The sequence below is a fragment of the Ambystoma mexicanum genome, chromosome 2p, assembly GCF_040938575.1.
Source record: "Ambystoma mexicanum isolate Mex_15411 chromosome 2p, UKY_AmexF1_1, whole genome shotgun sequence".
Lineage (NCBI taxonomy): Eukaryota > Metazoa > Chordata > Amphibia > Caudata > Ambystomatidae > Ambystoma > Ambystoma mexicanum.
In genome coordinates this window covers 1,475,486,830-1,475,509,937 of record NC_090923.1, presented here as the reverse complement: position 1 = coordinate 1,475,509,937, position 23,108 = coordinate 1,475,486,830, and the positions used below count along the sequence as shown (strand labels likewise).

Sequence of the window (23,108 nt, the reverse complement as noted above, 5' to 3'; positions counted from 1 at the left end):
GTGGAGATGGATGGAACATGGATCTTAGAATGTAGAACATGGAACTTGGGGAGAAAGGTGCACTGTTGACAATGGATTAATCATCTGTTATGTTATGCACCGAGCCAGTGGGCCTTTGACTATATAATATCACCAAGAATCAACCTCGAATATTAACGGTATGTGTGTTAGATAATGGTAAGATCAGAGGAGATGCAGGAAATGGATTGGAAAAAAGGAGTTGCAAGTGGGTAATTTCCTTTTTAGATACCTGTATCCCGACTGTTAACAATGATTTTCTTTAAAAATCGATGATGTCACGAGAAACAAAAGTGAACATTGTCCATTGTCTAGATACAAGTGTTGCAGTTGCGGTCTGAGTTAGCCTGGTTTATCCTATGCACTAAGAGATGAGCGATGGAGATACTCTGAAACCACAACCAGCATTAGTGGGGTTAAAGCTTGATAGATAATTTAGTAAAGTGGTGCGCAAAAGTAATCCAGAATCCTTTCCTCCCTATCAAGTATATTCTTCAGTATTTGCGATCAAAGGGACATCTAATTTGTTTTTGTCGATGTGGGTCCCAATGCTTGGCCAGCCTATAAGATAACTCATAACCTATATCTATCACATGAGGTAAAGAGACCATTATGTAAAGATGGGCCTGCCTAGGGTCGGGCTGGTGGGCGTTATCGGCCATGTCCTCCCCTACCAACGCGGTGTGATTGCCATATTCAGACAGCAAATGCTATACTGTAGGGACTCTTTACCTGTAACCATCTAATGTATGCTAGTAATCTCCACCATTATATGACTCTGTTGATTCCCAAAACTGAAGTTTGTACAAAAAAAATACCTCTATATAAAGAACTAAAGTGTATGTGCATAATAGTAACTTTGTCTGTTCCACCCACTGGACCTGTGATTTTTCCCACGATGTACATGATAACCATTTGTATGCTTCTTATATTATTCTCAATCAAAATAAGCTAACAGATAACATAAATCTACAAAAGCAAAGCAAAACATCTTCATCATAAAAACAAGTACATCAACACAAGACTTAGCAAGAATTTCCTAAACACATATTAATTTACAGATTTAATCATAATCTCCCTGCTTTGCCGTGAAGCCTTTACACATTTAGTGAATAAACAAATGACTTCTGGACTGGTAAACACTTTAAAAAGACTGAAGCACCATTTACATTAAAAAGTCTTCATAACGGGAGCACTGTTGCGCAATAAGGCGGGTTAGACGCAGATAAGTCTAGCTCCACTCTGGCGCGCTGTTCAGGGGGGCCCATCGGCAGTCCTGGTGAACACACTGGGTCGCCTTGGGTCCTCTGTGATCTGGGAAGGAGGCGTCCAGGTCCGGATACTGGCAGCCGTTCCGCAGGCCGGCCACAATCCACGGTGTAGGAGGTGGCCACGAGGGCGACCCAAGGAGGCAGTGGGAGCCGCAGCCCGACAGCCGAGCTTGCAGCACGTGAAAGAGCCCACCAGAGTGGGGAAGGGCCCGTCCAGAGGCAGCAGCAGCACAGGGGAGGCTCAGAGCCCCCCCTCGGTCTGAGACTGGACCCAGGGAACAACGGGGGGTGCTGCGGCGGGATGGCAGAGTCACGGTATGCGGTTCCAGCGCAGCATGACCCCACCTGGCCCCAAATGGCTGTGGCAACCGGAAAGGGGGTGGTGCCCTACAAGGTGGCTGGGCACCCATGAAGCGTCTCCCTCCTACGGAGAGAGGGAGATCAGGGCTGGGGGGCCCGAGAAGCTCCTGGAGCAGAGATCAGAGCATGGGGTAGCAGCACTTAAGGAAGAGCAGGCCTGCATCAACAGAGGCCTGCCCATACCCCACGGTAGGACTGCAGACAGCAGGGCCAACCACAGGGGCAAAAAAGCCAGCAGAGGAGTCAAAGCAGGGGGAGAGGAGGCTGTTTATTAACCCCATGGACGGGGGACACCAGTGCATCCAGGATTAGTGGGTCCCCTGTCAGCTCCAGCCCACAAAGACAGCGCGCCCCCGCAGGATGGAGTCTAGGAGATAGAAGAACCGGAAAACTGGGCAGAGAACTGCAATGGGGGCGCACTGGCAAGAGCGGAGGGGGGCTCACCGGGGCCCGGAACTCAATAAGGCAGCAAAAGGGGGAGTGAAAACCAGAGCCATAGGAGGGCTGGCCATGGTGAAGGAAAAGAAGACCCCCTGCAAGCGAAGCTAGATGCTTTCACAGTCACCCCCTCCCAGAGGAGGCCCACGAGTGGTGGGGAGCAAAGAGCGGCCTGCGTCGGAGAGAGTCCCGGGGCATCACCCTTCTTGAATGAGCTCCTGCTAGCAATTAAAGACTCTAAGAACTTGTTGGAAAGGAAGGTGGACATGGTTGGAGCAGAGGTTGGCTTCCTCAGGCAGGATCTGCATAAAATGTCAGCCAGAGTGGGGGAAGCGGAAAATAGAATCTCGGCGGTGGAGGACTCAATACGGCCCATGCAGAAAGATATCCAGGAGCTGAAGCAGAGGACCAAACTCCTGGAAGAGAGATCGGAGGACACAGAGGGAAGGGCCCGTCGCAACAATATCAGGGTCTTGGGCATACCAGAGAAAACGGAGGGCCCCTCCATGAAGCTCTATTTGGAGAAGTGGCTGTCAGAGTGGATGGGTCAGTCAGGACATTCAAAGTTCATCTCTGTGGATAGGGCCCACAGAGTCCTGAGTAGGGCAACACTGGGAGGCCACTCTCGCCGGTGATTGCAAAGTTATTGAACTACCGAGACCGGTATGCGATAATACAAGCATCCAGGAAGAAAGGGCAGGCGTTAGTGCATGGAGCTAAAGTAATGATCTTTCCAGGCTTCACAAGGGAGTTATAGAGAGCCCAGCAATCGTTCAAAGAGGTGAAACGAAGATTGCGAGAAGCCGAGATCACGTATGCCATGCTTTTCCCAGCAACTCTGCGGTTGGTAGGGCTGGGGGCACTGAGGTTCTTCCATAATCTTAAAGAGGCATGGGACTGGGCAGATGAAGAAGGCCTTGGCAACAGGAGCAACAAAAGGACTGTGGAAAGGGATGGACATCACTGAGAATACTGAAGCCACAGTGAACTGCACTCTGGCAACAGTACTATCATTTTAGTTGGGTCGACCCGAGGCAAGAAGGACATTCTGAAAGGATTTAGCTGGAGCAAACCTGGAGAGATGTTGTGAGCACACATACCTGGATCGCCCGCCAGTGGGCTGGGACGATCATACTATGATTAATACTTATGGGGTGACAGATGCTTCAAGTTGGGGGGAAGCGTAGGGAGGGCGAGAGGGGGTTCACAGTTGGGGCGGTTCGTATTGGGTGTTAAGGTACAGCCGGAGGCAGGTAAATGTGAGTGCCTTGATGGAAGGGAGGCTCCCAGGGGGTCACCATCCAGAATGGCCAGTGTATGGGGAACTTAACTGGGGGAACGGGATGGGCTGAGACCTCCCAGATGACTTGCATGTCATGTAATGTCAACAGACTATTAGACAAAGTCAAGAGGAGGTTAGTTACCAACTTCCTTACTGCTCATAGGGCAGACATAGTGTTCTTGCAAGAAACACACTTACTAGGGTTGAATTGTGCTTTTCTTGGCCAGTCCAACTTTGCAGTGGTGGAACACATGGGGTTTACACAAGGGTCCTGAGGGGTTGCTATACTGGAAAGGCAGTCCCTTCCCATGGTAGTCGAGAAGGTGGTGCGGGATCAGGGTGGTAGGTACCTGATGGTCACAGGGTCATTGTGAGGGGAGTGAGTGTGCTTAGTCTCGATATATGACCTCCTCCCTACAGGCCGACACATATACATGTGTGCAATCCCTGCTGGCGGCCCAAGCGGGGGACCTTCCGATACTGGGGGGTGACTTCAATGATACGATCACACCCGAGTGGGACAGATCATTATTCACAGGGGGGCTGGGTAGACCCCACACGAGGCTCCACACCGTCACAGAAACAATGGAAGTAATGGATGCATGGTGGGAGCTACATCCCGCAACAAGAGGGCTCTCTTTTTACTCAAACACACTTAATTCTTTCTCGAGAATCGACTACCTCCTAGTACCATCCACTATTTTAAGTATGGTCCTCCTGGCCAACTTTCTCCAGAGGGGCATCTCGAGCCATTCCCCATTGATGGTCATGATGAAGGAAAGGGGGAACCGGCCCCAAGGGGGTTGGAGATTAAATGCATACCAGTTACGTAACCCCGAAATGGCGGAACGTATCGCACAGGCATCGGAGGAATACTACACACAACAAGGGTTCGGTGGATAGCCCTTTGGTACTCTGAGTGGCCTACAATGTGGTGTGGCAGGGGGAGATCTCTTCGGTGGTGGGGCACCATAAGTGGCTCAGGAGGCTCCAGATGGCGAATGGGAGGAGGAGATGGCAGTCTTTGTGGAGCACCCCAAGGAGGAGAACAGGATGGCTATGCTCAGGAGCACCCTTCGACTCCGCACACTGGTGATGAACGAAGGTAGGACAGCCTTCTGAGACAGGAAGGCCAGATTATATGAGATGGGTGATAAATGCAGAAGGATGTTAGCCTGGCTGGAGTGGAGGGATGAAGGGAACTGGTGGGTCAGAGAAATTCGGGATGATGCAGGGAACACTCTAACTCAAGCAGCAGACATAGCAGAGGCCTTTGCAAGATGCTATCAGACCTTGTACGGGGTAAAGGGATGGGAAAGGGGAGGAAGAGACAGTGTCCTACCTAGAGGCCATTAATCTGCCCGCGGTGGGGGGCACAGAGAGGGCGGCCTTGGAGGCAGAATTGACAGAGGAGGAGATAAAGCTTGCAATTGAGCAGCTGCAAACAGGCAAGACACCAGGACCAAATGGCTTTCTCGTGGGATTCTGGAAAATGTCAAGTCATAAAGTCAGGGGGGCCATGTTAGGGATGTTCTGAGGTAGCTGGGAGGCCGGACAGATGCCAGAGGACCTGCGACAGGCCACTATAGTAGTAATTCATAAGAGAGGGAAACCCCCCAACAGTAGTGGGTCCTACAGTCCTATCTCCCTGCTTAATGGAGAATCTAAAATTCTGGCTAAAGTGTTGGCCAATAGATTCTTGGGAGTTTTGAGTAAATTGATCCATATCGACCAATGTGGCTTCCGACCGGGAAGAGCCACAAGGATGGATCTCTGCAGAGCGCAGAACGCTTTGGGATTGGTGAACACGTTGGAGGGGCCCCATGTCCTGATGTCTTTGGATTCAGAAGGAGCCTTTGACACCATCCGGTGGGGTTTCCTATGGGCAGTACTGCTCAAAATGGGTTTCAGGACGAACTTTCTGAGATGGATGAAACTACTATACGCGAGGCCCACCGCCAGAGTTAGGGTAAACAGGGTGCTGTCCCAGGAATTCACGTTGAAAAGAGGTACTAGCCAGGGGTGCCTGCTTTCACCCTAGTGTTCCTCATGGCAGTGGAGCCCATGGCGGCCAATGTCCAGGGAGACCCCAGGATGGGGGGATTCCGATAGACGGCGGAGAGGGAGTACCCGATCTCCTTCTACGCCGACCACATTCTCATCTACTTGGGGGAGCCCAGGGTATTAGGCCCATTGGTAATGATATGATATGATAGGTTATTTATAACACGTTTAATACCCAGAGGTTTCTAAGCACGAACCCGGGATCGAACCTGTGTTGCTTCGTGTCGTCTTGCTAAGCGAGCACGTTGCCTCTGAGCTATCCTCCTAATGGAAATAATACGGGAATTTGGGGGCTTCAGTAGCCTATGGGTGAACTGGGATAAATCAGAATTGCTGCCGTTAAAGGGGGGCGGGAGGTGGTGCCACACGATAGCCCACTAATTGTGGCTCCGGGAACGATTACATACCTGGGGATCCACATAGGCCCTGATGAACGCACTTCACTCCGAAACAATCTAGACCCGGTATTTGCTAGAGCCAAGACAGATGTCCTCCACTGGAACAACCATCCGGTGTCGGTGCTGGCGCGGGCACATTTATTTAAGATGCAGACCCTCCTGAGGATGCAATATGTTCTCCAGACCATGCCTGTGAAAATACCACCCAAAATGTTCTGAACCATAGAGGGGATTCAGAGGGAGGCAGTATGGGGTAATAAGACGCCAAGCGTGGCACTGTCTATCTTGGTTAGGTCGGTCTGGGAGCGGGGATAGGGCTACCGGATGTCAGGAAATACTACTGGACCTTACAGCTAGTGGCCGTGAACAATTGGGTATACGATAATCAGGGGGCTACACAAATCCAGGTGGAAAAGCACACCATGGGCGACTACCCACCGGCACTTCTACTCTATGGGCACTAGCGCAGGACTTTATTGCCACTGCCTGGCATCCGTATGAAGAAGGCATTGACTGACGCACTAGGGACGATGGGATGCAGGGGGAGGTGGTGCCAAGGGTAGCATACATACGGGGAAACAAAGACCTCCCCGATGTGAGAAAATTAGGCTATCTACCCAGGTGGGCAGCAGCGGGTGTACAACAGATTAAACATATTATTGAACACCAACACTTGATCCTTCCGCCGTTTGCAGCCCTCTCACGGATTAGGCGTGAACAATCACTTCAACTACACGCAGCTACCCCATGCCTTGAGACACGAGGGGAAGGACGAGTGGGACCACCCTGAGCAATCCTCGCTGGAGGCTAACCTGTTGGATGGTAAATTACCGGGGAAAGTGGTCACCACACTTTATTAGGCGATCAACAATTTCGCTATCACTCCCATGAGCAAATTGAAGGAAAATTGGGAAAGGGACTTGGGAGCAATTGAGGAGGAGGATTGGGTGGGGATATTGGGGTCGGCAAGGGAAGCAGGGATCTCCAGCAAGTTGAGACTGGTTCAATTCAAGGTCACCCAATGGGTATACTTCACCACGGTCGGGCTACACAGGATGGGGAGGGCGATGGATCCCAATTGTCTTAGGTGCGGGGAGGACACAGGTGCCTTTCTTCACACTATATAGACTTGCCCTAGATTACAGTGGTTTTGAGGGAGAGTACAGGAATCAGTCGGAGAGGCAGTGGGGAAACCGATAGCAAACTGTCCAAGGTTCTGTCTGCTGCATATATGGGGGGAGACGGACTTCAATGGCAAGCAGTTATGTCTCGTAAAGACCACATTAATGGTGGCTAAGAGAGACATAGCTTGCGAACGTGGGAAGCAAGACAGTCCAGAGTTTTTCAGCCTGGCTGGAGGGAATGGACCATAGTTGAGAGATGGAGCAATGAATATATAGAGACAGAGGCTGCCCTCGCAAACCTGAGCAAATCTGGGGGAATGGCAGGAGATGAATGGATAGAGGAGGGGTGGGTGGTACTTCATACGGGAGGTGCGGGGTTGGGGGATGACTCTGGATGTTGTTCTGTACCTATTTTGCTTACAAAACTCAATAAAAAAGGGTTCTAAAAAAAAAGAATACTGATGGAAAGAGACGCGTATCTTGACAAGGTTGATACTAAACCAAAGAGAGTTTGTAAATATCTTTCATCAATAAAGAAAATAAACCTTTCATATTACTGATAAACCCCCCAAACCCTCAAAAAAGTATTAATCGCAATTAATGGTGTTAAAGGTTTCCATCTTAAATTATCATGAATAGGCCAAACATACAAATAGTAATAGTTTCTTTAAAATGTTTTGTGCAGAGGACAGGACTCTGATTTTGAAGTGCCCCATCATACCACCAAACTTGCAAGAGGTAGAGGTTTTAATCTAAATTTAGTAAACAATATGCAATTTGTTGGACGAATGATCAATTCTTAATATCGTTCGCAGCCGGATGTATTGTTCAAACTTAAATAATCTATTGACATAAATACCAAATTTTGGGCAGCTGGAAAATGGCAAAAAAACCATTCCTCAAACATTGTCTTGATTTGACCGTAATATTTTTCCATATCTTGCAATCATACGAACGGCAAGACCAGGTCATTAAGTAGTGGTTTTTTTTCCAAATTTGTTTTTATTGATTTTGGACATGCAAGTGAGCATAATGAGCATTGACATAACATCACTTGGAACATGAATGAAGTTATGAGGAAAGGAAAACAACATGAACTAGGAACTCAATAAACAGAAAATAACTTTGAGGGAGGGGGCAAAGCGAGGCGAGAAGGATTGCGGGAGAATGAGTCTTTCACAGTTAGTTTAGACCGAGGAGAGGAGCATCGCCGTCCATTTAGGTGAAGACTTAGTACAAGGTAGAGAACTGCGAAGGTGAGAGGTCCAAGGAGTGGGGAGGCCCTGTGGGTTAGTTTTCTACTGTGGATGTGTTGCGCCCACACCTCACTCCTTTCAGCCTGACCCTTCAGTCTTGGTTCCCCATCCAGCAGAGGGTCGGAGGATGTCTCGCCACTCCTGAGAATTGCTGTGTATAGTCCAGGAAGAGAGATCAGGTCCGGTCAAACTTGAGCCCATTCCCAAATCTGACAACTGTGATTTTTTTCAGCCGCACATATTTCCCAACATTTGGACCACAACATTTGAGTAGCTGGGCCCTCTGGGTTTTTCCAGAGCCTGGCGATTGAGATCTTCGCGGCTGTTAGGAGATGCAAGCATAAATCCGCCATGCGGCTGGTTAGTGGAAATTGGCCTTCCCCGGTGGCACACAGCAGGACAATTCCCAGGTCCCAAGGGATCGTGAGACCCGTTATTAATTTAATTTGGTCGAGGACAATCTTCCAGAATTGGGTAGCCTTCGGACAGGACCAGAAGAGGTGGAACAAGGAACTCAGATCGGGGCAGCCTCTCCAGCATTGTGAGGGGATGGCCAGATTGGACTTGTTCAGGATCTCTGGGGTACGGTACCATCTATAGCACACTTTGAATGCCCCTTCTTTACTAGTCGTGCATTTTAAGCTTTTGTGCGCACAGGACCAGATGTGATTCCACTCCTCCGGTTCGCTGGTTCTGCCTACGTCTTTTTCCCACTTTAGCATGTAGGGCTCTTTCTTTGACAGGTCTGTTCGGTCCAGCAGCTTGTACAGTGCGGATACTTTCCCCTTCGGGGGGCTTGAGGTAAGCGTGCGTACCAGGGCTGTTAGTTCTCTGCTGCCGAGCTTCTTAGCGGGAACACTCGACAGCCAGTGCCTGAGCTGTGTAATGGGCAGTTCCACCAGGAGACCCCTTAGGAGCAGGTACTGCCCCTCAGGATCCCGCTTGACTGTGACCTGGGTTAGCGGTACACTTCGGCTGAGTAGAATGGCGACCCCTCTTTTGTTTTTGGTTTGCTGAGGCAAAGTAGCATTTTGGGTGCAGTCGGAGGTTAATCCGCTTTTTGTCTGATGCCAGCAGGTGTGTTTCCTGGAGACAGATGATGTTGGCCCTGAGTTGGGCGGGTCTATGCTCCACTGAATTCCGCTTCCTTGGGGCATTCAGGCCCTGCACATTCCAGGTCGTTAGGGTGAGGATTTTATCTTAGAGGCCCATCGTCTGAATCTGTGATGGTATGCTCTAATGTCTCCCATGATCGTGAATCCAGCTCGCCTTGCGTTCTTTTCTTCTGTGGTGCCCCCCGCCACTCCCCCCCCTCCCAGAACCTCCCCTCGCGCCCCCCCACCAAAAACGTAACAGAATATCCGGACCAGCCTTCAGCCAACGGGGCAGACGGCCGGGCCATTGCGCCAGCTCGGATTGAGGCAACAGCGCCTCTGACTTTTCCAGTGAAGTACAAAATGGTTGCAGTTCGGGTCGCCCCGGGCCTTGAAGCCGCAAAGGTGCAGACTGGAGCTCAGGCCCATCAGGCTCCTCCGGCTGCTGCAGTATGTATTAACGATGTTGAAGGAGGCCGGCTGGGAAGCCTGGAGAGCCTACAAGTTTTTATCTGTGGCAGAACCCCCTGGAGCCTTTTCCCTTGACGTGGACTATAAGGTTGCTGGGAACTGAGGAACTTGCTCGGTTCAAAGACCCCAGGAGTGCTGACTCCTACCTCAACGATTTATGTTCTTCTTATTTTTGGGCGCGGGGCCCCTCAGTATGCGTCGTCTATCGACCAGGGTCCAGAGGTTTGGGGGCCCCCTCTGCTCCCCTTCTGACTCAAGGGTGGGTTTGTAGGACTCATCTGGCTTGTCTTCTAGATTCATGAAGAGAGCCGCCTCTCTGGGAGAGAGAATGTGCTGGGGCTTGCCTTCCCATGTGAAGGTGAGGGCAGTAGGGAAGCCCCAACGGTACGTGATTTTCCTTTCACTGAGCCAGTCTGCCATTGGTTTCAGGGCTTTTCTTTTTGCCAGGGTGGTTGCTGCTAGATCCTGGTACAACAAGATCGCGGCATCCCGGAAGAGGATGCGGGCCGAGCTTCTGACCTTGCGCATGATTTCTTCTTTGATTTTATACAAATGCACCCTTACCAGAACATCGGGAGGGAAGGCGTTACTTTGTTTTGATCTCACCCAATATACTCTGTCAAGTTCGATAGGGGCTCCGTCTGGGAGAGTTAAGAATAAGCAGAAAATGTTGTTAACATAGGCCCCCAGTTCCTCGTCGGAGATGGCAATGGGGACACCCCAAAGGCGGATGTTGTTGCGCCTAGCTCTATTTTCTGAATCTTCTTGTTTGAGCTCGAGAGCGTCGCACCTAGCTTCCAACGCCGCTAGTCTGTTTGCCCCTTCCCCAATTTCAAAGTTCTGTTCAAAGAGAGTGGTCTTTATTTCCTCTGCTCTGGTTTCAATTTCCCCCACACGCTTGTCCAGGGAAGAGATCTTACTTTTAAGCTTTTCGGTGCCTTTTTGGTATTCCTTGGTGATCGCAGCTAAAAGGTCCTGCAGGTCCCCTTTGGTAATTGCTTGTGCAGGTTGGTCAGGACCCGGTTCAGAGGGTGGACCCGGACATGCGTCTTCGCTGTGCTCTCCTCTCTTGGGTTTCTCCATCGTGGATGCTGACAGCAGAGTGGCAATGTCTGCTTGCTTCGTGGGTTTGGGGTTTCTGGACATTGTATGCTGCTTGTTTTACTGGCCCCACGAGGAGACCTCGGGCTGATGATGTCCTGGCTTTTATGCCGGTGGAATGGGCCCCCAGGCCTCCCCCGGTTGTAGAGCACTAGCCCTGTGTCCCTGCTAGGTTAGTGGCCACTTGCTCCTTCGATTCCTTATCAGCTGACCTAGGTGGGGGAGTTGGGTTGTAGAGGATGCCCAGGTACCCTAGGTAGAGTCAGGCTGCCAGGCCGCCTGTGTGGTCACTGGGTCCACAGCCCCGCCAGTCGACCTCCACTGGGCCAGCTCCGGAGGAGGGGTAGGTCAGAACTGCCCACCCACACCGAACCAGGCCGAGTGCTGCCCCCGGGGAGCAGGATCTGCGTGGGGGGGCACCCACAGCAATAGGAGGCACCAGCCCCCCTTCCCTGGGACCACCGCTGGGGGTGCTTGAATGGAGGCAGCTGATTGGGGACCACTGGCAGGGGAGAGAGTGGGGGAGTCAGCCCCCGCTGGAGATGCAGCGGTTGTGCTGTGCAGTGGTCCAATGACCCAGGACGTGAGTTTCCTGGTGGCGGGCAACCCGGTCCCGTAAGGATTGTAGGTCTGACCCCTGTGTCAGAAGCCTGCACCCCGACTGCTGGAAGGAGTGGGAAGCAGCACCGGGTGTTCGCAGGGTTACAGGAGCCCAGGGGGATGATCAGTCCGGCCCCTTAGAGACTTGCTGTCAGCGATGTGGCAGGTGCCATCCTACCTTGTGTGGTGAAGCAGAGTTCGTTTGAGTGCTGGAGCTCAGGCAGCCCACAAACTAGTCCCGGGCTTCCTAGCTTTGGCGTGGGGCAGGCCAGCAGATGATGCCGCCGAATGGGGGAGTCAGGGCATAAATGAGGGGGAGAGCCATGGGCAGATGGCCCCCAGTCTCCACACTGTTTGCTTTGTCCGCTTCTGCAACCCACTCCCGGGATCCTGGGCAAGACAATGTGGGCCCTTCCCGATAGTTTTCGAAGGCGGATGAGGCCCGGGGAGGGCCGAGGGGCTGGGTGGTCGGGCCGAATCCGGGCACATCGCCGCCGCGGATACTGTGGGCGTGAAGGGAGTTGGACCAGGAGCCCACCAGCAGTCTTCGCTACGCTGCCGGGGTTCACTGCCGCCGGGACCGCCCGGACCGCCCGACCCCCGCTCCGCAGAGTTGAAAAGCCGGCAGCCTTGCGGGGTGCTAGGAGGAGCTGCCAAGATTAGATTTGCTCGGTAGAGGCAGTCAGGAGATGAAGCAGGGCCCGGTGCTCCTAAGGGCTTGGGCGCCCCGAATCAGTATTGCTGGCATTCGTCGGTGTGGATGCCTCGAGTGAGCAGGCGTCCGCCGGGCTGGCCGCGTTCCACCATTAGAGTGCCTCCATGCGGGCGACATCACAGAATTCCCCTGCTGACCTTGCGCCCGCCATATTGAGGGCACTGCGACCACCACTGTCCCCTTCCAGGAGAGACACGGCAAAAACCCAGGTATTCGGCAGGCTCAACGGCCACGAATGGGCAGATGTGTGCAGCAGCCTATCCGCAACTGGAATCACTGTTGATATGCGCTGAAAAAATGTTTCACTGGGGCATATTTAGCTGGACGCGCGGCTACGGCCGAGAGCTCTTACATAGCCAGACCGACCGCCATGGCGCCAAGCCACGCCCCCTCCATTAAGTAGTGTTTTTATAGATCCTAGCCATTTCCAGCTTGGTCCTTCTGATTGACTGTAAAGATCCCAAGCAACTGTTTTATGAAATTGTAATTCTACTCCTATGTTGATTTGAAACTAAAAGAGTGCCACCCATCACCAAACTCTGTATTGGACTGGTAAAAGACCAACTTGTAGATACAGGGACATGGTAGGCGTGCTGCTTGGTAAAGACAACTAATTCTTTAAGAGGTTTTGTATCCGGCTTCTATAGGCCTCAAAGCTACATTGCTCCATATTATTATACATGGCGGGCATGAAGAGACACCACAATCAGTGATACGTATTGATGGCAAATAGAGTGATTTATTCTGTTTTCCATGCTGAGGAAGGACCCATTATAAGTCCTTAGAACCCCTTTGTGAAAGAAAAATCAGATGAAGACTATATTCTTTATTCCCAACATTACTATAATCACAGACTTCAGATGGTCCATCACAAGTACACATTTTTGATCATACTACAGAGTTTGATAGCTAGTCATTCAACACTATAGACATATAGTGATCTCATGAAACAGATTCACTATGCTTTTTGTTTCTCAAAAATACAATACACTTCAATGAAAATTGTAATGGATAAATATCTTGGCATAGAATAAAAGTGAATGGAAAACATGGCCACATGTGTGTAAGGGGATATGGATATTAAGTAACATGTCTTACTAAGGAAGTTATAAAATGGTAATACACGTTCCTTACCTGTCTGACTGATGGGGGCACACCAGTTCTTGGTCTCTTGTTGGTCCATGAAGCAGGTTTCACTGTCATCGGTATTAGAGAATAAGGTAACAGGTGCAACATTGTCATGTCCTGTTATAAAGTGAAGAGTATTAACTATAATGTTATCAATATTTGTATTGCATAAAGATTGATTATCAAAGGGGGACACCACACCACTTAAAGGTGAGGGACTTAACCTTTTTATGATGTACATTTTACTATAGCTAAAAAGCAATCAGCATTTCCCTTTCTGAAAATCAGTTGGTGTAGCTCTGGAGATAGGGTTTCACATTCACTGGTGGGAAAGATATACATTTCAAAATGAGGATTTTGAGGAAACCAGACCAGTGAATGGAAAAACAAGTAACAAACCAAGTTAATGGAAGGTAATATGACTAATATGAGGGGACAATCAGTCATCACTGAAGAAGAACAACACAACCCAGTAGCATTTGTAATTCTCCCAGGTGTTTAGTGTGATATGTCTAGAATGTATTTATTTATTGGGCATTTGTTAGGCACTTATACAACAAAAACATTGCATTTCAAAGCGCCCACAGGGCAACAGGGAGGGAACATGGGATAGAAAACAATGAATACACTGGAAGATAAAGACAAACCTACTAGGCCTTGTGAGCATTCAGAGCGTGCAAGTGCAGAGAGAGGAGGGGGGAAGAGGGAGAGGGGGGAAGTGCTTGGGTGCCCGAGCAGGTGAGTGAGCAGCAGGCGTAGGTGCCCAGAGTAGGAGGTGCTAGGTAACTATCATCTGTAAAAAATAAAAATAAATGGGTAAGTGCAGGCCTACAGTGGCGAAGGCCGGTAAGTGCCAAGGTAAGTGCTGTTTGTAGAGGGAGGCTGAAGGCGACTGGGTGTGCGAAACCAGGGCCCAAAGGACACATCAGGGCCAGGGTCACCAATCACAGCGGCCGTGAGAGTAGCAGGGGAGGGAAGAGGGGGGGCAGGTGAAAATGAAAGTCTTGAGGAGCTTCTGGAATTTGAGATGGTCCAGCTCAAGACGAAGAGGAAGGGGGAGGCTGTTCCATAAGAGGGAGCCAGCTGAGGAAAGAGATCGGCCTCCGGCCCTATGTTTAGCGAACCGCTTGACACATAGAGAGTTGGTACCAGAGGAATGTAGAGGTCTAGAGGGAGAGTATTTAGTAAGAGCAAGTTGTAGATAGCGTGGTCCCTGGCCCGAGACAGCCTTGTGGATGATGAAAATAGAAAACAGAGAATGACTTTTTTACTGAAACACTAATAACGAAAGAATACTGCATTCATAATTCAAATGTATATGGGGATAGGGTAAAAGGGTAAAAAGGGATGGGGAAGGGTTTGGGGAGGGTATAAAAGCACAGGAAAACAAGGGGATTGGGGAGTGCCCCCCAAAAAAGAATCAATATGTTTTAGTTAAAAAGGTTTAGTTAAAAAAGCATTCTGTGTAATTTCATGTATTAATATCACATAGATCCTTCTAGATACAGTATAAGATTCAGTCTTTTAGTTGAAAACACAATTAGGCACACGCAACCTCTCTTTAAAGTAGATTTTAAGGTTGGAAGATTAATAGAGAATTGTATTCCTGTGTAACAGCAAAGGATAAAGTTCTAACTTCCTTCGGGAATTACAATTAGGCACATGTGACCTCTTTTTGATGTAGTTTTCGTACTTTATAACTTGTAACTTGTGTATTGTCAAGGTAAGGTATTCAATGATGGTTTAGAGAGTGTTCCCTCTTCTTAATTATGGGCACAAGACCACCCCGTTAGACAACAGTTTTTTAAAACATTTTATTTGGTTTTATTAAGTTTTCAACATAACACGTAAAACATCATACAGGTACCATTGAACATATGATTGTCAATCAAAGAAATGAAAGCCTACATACCTTCCTTCTCATGAACCTTAGAACCATATCTCGAAGTTTCCCCCTGCCCGTTCCACCACCCACCCTAGAACAGTGTTATGCTCCGAATGCGTCCCCCTTTAGGTCTTTCTCCCTGAACTACCACATATATTCCGATTTGTGGTCCATACATTATTATAGGTCCATGAACAGCAGCAAAGAAGTTCAGAGGTGCTCTCGCTAGCGACATTTCACATATACCAGCTGTGTCTCTCGCCTCCCAACACATTGCCCTCCGTCCCCTACACATGCATGCGGCAACACTTCACTATTGGCCTTCCTCTCCACTTTTTAGTTTAGGGCATCGGAACACACTTATCAATGAAATCTTTCCACAATGTCTCATATTGTGTCGATCGCCCATGTAGAGCCACAGCGATCCTTTCCATCACACAAATGCTAATGGCAACATTTTCCCATTCCTTCTTACTCGGGGCCCCGGCTGGTTTCCATTTAATTACTATAGATGCTCGTGCCGCAAGGAGTAGGGGGACGATTAACCCTGTCACCCTCACAAACTCATCGTCATTCCTCTCCAACCCAAACAACACCAGAAGTGGCGTGAGCTCGTGTTGGATCCCTTCTATATCCCTGATCCAACCGAGAACTTCATTCCAGAACACTCGTACCCTGGGGCACCCCCTCCACATGTGCCAATAATTTGCACTCTCACCACATTGATGCCAACATAGAGGACTCACTGTGCGAAACATCTTGGACAGCTTGTGAGGGTCATATTGCCTATGAAGGAGTTTAATAGTGTGCAGCTTGTACTGAGAAGCGATCGATACCCTAGAGGCACCTTTGCACATCTTGGACCATAGGTCAGAGTCAATCTCCATGTTCATATCTGTCTCCCATCTATTTTTAAGTTTGATAGTAGATACCTTCCCAGTGTCTATCAGAGTTCTGTAGATGCTTGAGATCAGCACTTTAGTGACAGAGAGGGTATCAAGGAGTACTTCAAGGGGGGTGAGATCCCTTTGATTTTCTCTTTCCATGGTTCCCTTAGCAGTATATGCTTAAGTTGAAGAAAGTGGAAAACCGATAGCTTTCCTATACCAAGTGCACTTTCGAGGTCAGTGTTAGGCAGAAACCTGTGCAGTTCCCTTAGGGACCACTGCAAAAGATTTAAGACTACAGGTGTTGGCAGTAAACCCACTTGGTAGCAGTCTGTACCACCCAGATTTACCTGGTAGCTGTGGCTGAGCAGTCAGACTTCCCTCAAGAACAGTTAGGCAGTATGCAAAGTATACTCAATAGGCACTCAGATACAATAATACAAGCAAACACTGACCAGAGCTTTGGTATCAAAGTATATAATTATTTATTTAAAAACACACAGTTGAAACACTCTAGCACTCTTATTGTAAAATATTCTAAACACAGTTACTATTATGATATATACACCCCTTTTTCCCTACTAGAAAATCACAGTAAAACACCACTTATTTTCATACAGAGGTGAGCGCTTAACTAGATTGCACTCTAATAAGTTTGTGAAAAAGGGAGGGAAAAAGACAGAATAGGAAGAGGCACACCACTCTACGATTCCAGAACACTGTTAACAAGGCAGAGAGCAAAAAGTCACTGGTGAGTCAAAGTCCAAAGGCTGGGCCCACTCTTAGAGAGAGCAGAGCACAAATGCGCCCAAGATCACACAGTTACACTAGGCTTAGAAAGTCTTGCAGAGGGCTCAGAAAAGAGTTTAGAGAGGCTTAGAAAAGTTTAGCCAAGGTGTCCCAGGCTAACCCAGGTTCGAAAGCCGGGGGCTAAATCTACCCCGTACAGTCGGTAGCAAGGGAAGCCAGGCGGGACACGGTACCTTAAGTAGGAAGGATCCTCCAGCGGTGGCAGTTGTTCCTGGTAGTGGGTGCAAGTTGCGTCGTCATCCAGCGGAAGAGAAGATCTTGACTCGGAGGAAAGATGAAGGTCGTTGCACTACCAGGGCAGAAACCAGCCGCAGAGTTTTCCGGTTAAAGGTGGTACCTTTATCTCGCGGTCGTGGTAAAACGTGGTATCCCGGTTGCTGGGGTGCTTAGCACGGGCAAGGCGGCCATGAGATACGTCGGGAAAGCAAAAAGGCGGTGAAATTGGTTATCCCCACCAGTCAAAGGAAGAAGACTCTCTGGCGGGAGATCTTCTCTGTCGTTGGGAAAAGTGGTGAGACGGTCCAGCAGGGCTCCACCGGTCGTGGTGTCGTGGCAGGTCGGCTCAGCTTCTCCCTCATCGGATTCTTAGGTCCTGTGGCGACTTCTGAAGTTCCAGTCCCCAAAGCCCTGCTTTTATGCAGCAAACCCCCATTCACTCAGCCTAGCTGTCACTCAAACATGCTAAGAGGTGAGCCGGCCAGCTCACCACTTGGGCCAATCAGGACGGAGTGCGACTTGAGTTGCCTAGGCAACTCAGTCCAGGGTGCCTAAATTCCCCTCCACCCCTCCTAAGTAACCCAGACACAGTGGCACCACTTTGGAGGGCTTCTGTGGAGAAGCCCGCCAAAAAGTGGAACAAAGGGCTCGATTTGGGTTGGAGTCACAGAAGAGAATACAAACGCCATTTTAGAATCAAGTTTTGGCAAAAAATACCAACCGGAGAATTAATATTAATTAAATAAACCGGCGGTATGTTCGAGGCTACCGTAAATAATTGAATAAAGATAGTAGCCTAAAACAATGGGAAATCCCATAGGAAAATATTTGCGGTTAAATATAAAAAGTAGTATCCACTGCCACCAGCCAAAACTCGATCAGGGGGGACGGAGACGTGCCCCCTCGACTAACAGACCCTGGGGCAATTGAATTGCCCCAGCCAGTACGTCCACAATATGATGGTTTGTACTGGTTCTGTTCAGAATTTAAGACTAGTAAAGTCAATGGTGACTTTACATGCCCTGGGAGACAGTAGTCAGTCCCAGGGTATGGAGTCTATACTGGGGGGTCACTATGACACCCCTGTGTCACTGCACTGAGGGTGCTGTGTAACACATATCACAAAAACACATGAAGCCCTATGGAGTAAAAGACCCCATAGCCCATTAAACACTTCTAGATTCAAAGAAACACACTCAAATCATGTCCAAGAGTGAGGGTAAAAGAGTCTCACTCTTGGCAGGAGAAAAAAAATAAACCCCAAAAATCCAGCAAAGCTGCTGGGGGACTCACAAGGTTAGGAAATTCAGCCTAAACAGAGAATTCTCCCTAACAGTCAGTGATCGTGATAACATTTCCTCCCGTCCAGAGTTGTCCAACCCTCTCGAGACCCGCTTCGAACCATCGTTGAAATCTCCCAAGGTCCGGGATCTCTTCCCGGATCCCAGGTGCCCAGATGTGACTCAAGGTGGATGGCCTCGTCGTAATGCCTTGCATGTCCGCACTCTCTCTCCAAATTTCCCAGATAGTGCCCAAGATTGGATGCTGTCGTATCCTATGCGTCAATGTGTCCCTCATGACCCAAAGCCACTCCGATAGGGTGGCCAGAGCAAAACTGTAATTGTCAAGGCTTACCCACTGTAAGTGTGTTTGATTTCTTAAGTGTGGTATCAATGCTGTAAGTTGTGCCGCCATATAGTATTTTTCGAGGTCTGGTGAGCCCACCCCTCCCTTTTCCTTGGGCAGTGTTAATACCTCGTATGCAATTCTTGTTTTTTTCCCCTGCCATAGGAATCTCAAAACAGCCTTCTTCGCCTCCCCAGAGAATGATTTTGGCATCGTGATTGGGAGCATCTGGAATGGGTATAAGAATCTCGGGAGGCACACCATCTTAATTGCATTTACCCTCGCCATCCATGAGACTGTGAGTTTCTGCCATTTCGTCAGATCAGACTGGAACTTCTCAAGCAGGGAGGGAAAGTTAGCTTCATATAAGGCATCTAGATGTCTTACCAGATTTATTCCTAAATATCGCTAAGTGGCACCCCCGATAGTTAGGCCCATGACGGCATACCTCTCCCTGTCATGCTGTGTGGGTTCGTTTAGGGGGAACAGGATTGACTTATTCCTGTTAACTTTGAGACTGGAAAGGAGACCATATTGTTCTATCAATTGTATCGCTCTGGGTAAAGATGTTAGCGGATTTGTAACGTGTAGCAGTAGATCATCTGCATATAATGCTATCTTAAATTCTTTCCCTTGCACCGGCATCCCCTCGACCAGCCGATCAGCTCTGATTTCCTGTGCGAGAGGTTCAAGCGACAAGGCAAACAGTATAGCGGACACCCCTGTCTAGTCCCCCTGCCCAGGGTAAACCATCTCGAGTAGTCGGAATTTACTGACACTGCAGCCTTAGGGGATGTGTATACCGCTTTCACCCCTCTCCTAAATCTCTCTCCCAATCGTACCTTGGCTAGAACAGCTTCCAGGAAACCCCACTCAACCCTGTTGAAAGCCTTCTCTGCATCGACAAACAGAAGAGCAGGTTCCGCTGCCATTACTTTAGATTCATGTATCAGGTGTAAGGTCTTGCGCATGGTATCTGACCCTTGCCTCCCTAAGATAAATCCTACCTAGTCCGGGTGTATGAGCTGAGGCATGTATGTCTCTATACGAGCTGCTAGGATTCTCATATAAATCTTTGCGTCAATATTGAGTAAGGCTATTGGGCGGTATGATCCACAATGTTTAGGGTCCCTCCCTTCCTTAGGTATCACCGAAATCAGTACCTCTGAGAAGGAGTCCGGGGCTATACCCGTCTCCAGGATATCGTTGAATAGTTCAACCAGAAAGGGGAGGAGGGGGGATAGGAAAGTTTTGTAGAAGCCTGCCGTGTAGCCGTCATTTCCGGGGGCTTTTCCCAGCGGTAAACTTTCACCCCATTTTCGACCTCCTCAGCCGTGATTGGGGCGTCCACCACGTTCGCCTCCTCACGCGTGAGTTCAGGCATCTCTACGCCGGCCAGGTAGTTGTCTATTTCGGTCCTATCTTGTGTCATTTCAGATTCATATAAGTGTTCATAAAACTGCGCAAATGTGTGTTATTTCATTCCTCAATTTAGTTTCTATCAGGGCCCTTTCCCTTTTTTTATTGGCACCCTCTCTGATTAGTATCCCTCGCCAGGTCACTTTCCCTGTGTCTCACACCACTCTTTTCGATACCTCGCCTGTGTTGTTAACCTTGAGGTATTCTTCTATTTCGATTACCATTTCCGCTCAAAAGACTGGGTCTTACCATAAGGGCTCATTGCATCGCCATTTATTCTTTTTACGTGGGAGAGCTCCCAGATCTAGGCCTACAGAGACCATATCATGGTCTGACCAGGCGATGGGTTCAATTTCCGAGCAGGCCGTGACCTACGCCAATTCCTCAGAAATGTATATATCGTCAATTCTTGTGTATGTGCCGTGAGGTGCGGAATAGATGGTCTAAGCCATGGTATCTGGATGTGTTTCCCGCCATATGTCTTGTAGTCTATAGGTTTGCATCATTCCTGCCACCGCCGTTCTGCCGGCGTCAGCCGGTTCGGGCGAATTAAAGAGCAACTGTTTGCCTGTGCCTTTTGGTGTCCGCCCAGAGGTTGAAGTCCCTTCCGAGAATCACATGGACTGTGGCCTCGAGCATTATTTTCGATATGGTGCGCTGTAGGAACTCAGCCTGTCTCACATTTGGGGCGTGCAATGTTGCCAGCGTGAACGTTAACCCGCTCATAGACCCATCACTATCAAAGCTCTCCCCTCCACGTCCATCCATACCTTGTAAACTTTAAGATCCATCCCCTTCTTAACCAGTATCCCTACACCTGCTTTCTTCAAAGGACCAGATCCCCAATATTCCAATCCCTCTCCGGGCTGTAGCACTCTACGTTTCTCACCCCGAGCATACTTGGTCTCTTGCAGAAAAAGCACGGCTATCTCAGACCTCCGAAATTCTCTGAACACCATAGACCGTTTTGTAGGGGAGTAGAGCCCCTTAACATTAAGTGTGCAGATTCTAGCGAGAGCACTCTTCGTCATGTCAGGAATTGCTGCCATTACCTATCCAGAACTTGTCGCATGCCCATGGTGAACCTTAACAAATCTGGATTCCTTATGCGATTCAGAGTACCACTCATCACATGCCTGCATAACACTGCATACTTACCCTCCCTCACCACCCTACCCCTCTCCCTCCCCACCCTACCCCTCTCCCTCCCCTAAACCCCCAACGGTGTCCAAAGCAGCTTGGGTAATTTCTCCCAGCCGGAGTCGGACCACCAGTGAGAACCGGAACAACCCTGGTCCCTCGCAAAACAACCAACTAACCATTGAGCCCCTTTTTGTTACCCCATCCCCTCTTCGAACCCCTACATCGCCTCCTTCCACCAGTGTGTCAATGTTACTAAGGCTCCTTCCTGAGCACCCCTTAACCTCCAAACGGGAAGCCAAATATCCGCAGTCAGTTGTATACAAATTGTTCGTGTTACAACTGTTCGAATTACAATTGACCTTTTCACAATTGACCGAATTGTGAAGGTCAATTGTAACATATATGTGGAGGGAAACCCCCCTCAACCCCCTAGCCAACCCAAAACCCCATATATATATATATATATATATATATATATGGGATACATTACTCACCGTAATCGTATTTCTGATGCTTGTATCTGCTTAGATTCACATGCTGTGCATAGGCCGACATCTAGTGGAAGCTGCAGAGTATTACAGTTTGTTTTTCGAAATTCGAAAATGGGCGTCGACACAGGGCGTGCCAGTAATACTATCCCTAGTGTGACGTCCACTGTACCCAAGATCCCTCACGCGTCTAGGATCCTCAGATTGTGTTTTTTCTGACATGAGGTAGCATGAGGAGTAGCGTGAGTACAGATAATCCAAGCAGATAGACAGAAAGGTAAGACTACAAGCAATCATGCGCCTTCTCTCGGAGGGGAGGAAGAGTGGGTCGCATGTGAATCTAAGCAGATACAAGCATCAGAAATATGATTACGGTGAGTAATGTATCCCTTCTGAGGCTTGTGGAATCTGCTTAGATCACATGCTGTGCATAGATTAGCGAGCAGTACCAGAAGAAGGAGATGGGATGTGAGAAGGGTCATGAGCAAATAAGTGTCTTAGAACCGCTTGTCCCACTTGTGTATCTGCCTTGGAATGGGTGTCAATGCAGTAATGCTGAGTAAAAGTGTGAATAGAGCTCCAAGTAGCTGCTTTGCAAATCGTGTCAAGGGGAACATTTGCAATGAAAGCCAGAGTGGCCCCAATGCCTCTAGTAGAGTGGGCCCTTGGCGTAAAAGGCAGAGTCTTTTTAGAGAGTGAGTAACACAGCTGGATACAGTTAATAATCCACTTCGAGATGGCACCTTTAGAGACGCGATCCCCCTCTCTGCCTGTAGCTACGGAGACAAACAGTTGATCTGTTTTCCTTAGCGGTCTTGTTTTATTTACATAGTAGAGGACCGCCCTACGCACATCTAGGGTATGTAGTTTCACCTCAGCCGAGCTTTGCAGGTTCTGGAAGAAAGCCGGAAGCTCGATGGACTGGTTTACATGGAATTTTGATATAAATTTAGGTGAGAACCTAGGGTGTGTGCGTAAAACCAGTTTGTCTTTATGGATAGTAAAGAAGGGATCCTGCACTGACAGAGCCTGAATTTCACTGACCCTTCTTATAGAAGTAATAGCTACTAAGAAGGCCGTTTTATAAGTCAGGTGTTTGAGACTGCTTTTATGCATGGGTTCGAAAGGGGGGCCCATGAGCTTGGCTAGCACCACATTAAGGTCCCACCCTGGTGGTGGGTTTGAAATAGGAGGGTGAAGTCTCTTTACTCCTTCCATGAAGGCTTTAACTACTGGTACTTTCCACCACAACACCTTGCTATGGGAAGTGGTGTAAGCCGAGAGGGCTGCCAGGTGTACTTTCAGTGAGTTAAA

The 23,108-nt window shown here is 49.0% G+C and overlaps 1 protein-coding gene across 2 annotated transcripts in view; it reads right to left on the bottom strand.

Moving 5' to 3' along the window:
* LOC138567644 (zinc finger protein 431-like) overlaps positions 1-23,108 on the bottom strand; it is a 608,674-nt gene that overhangs the window by 159,862 nt on the left and 425,704 nt on the right. For both annotated transcript variants that reach the window (XM_069646110.1, XM_069646109.1), the window contains exon 4: positions 13,327-13,437. In XM_069646110.1, coding sequence (XP_069502211.1) covers positions 13,327-13,437 — 111 coding nt within the window. The remainder of the gene's footprint in view (positions 1-13,326; positions 13,438-23,108) is intronic.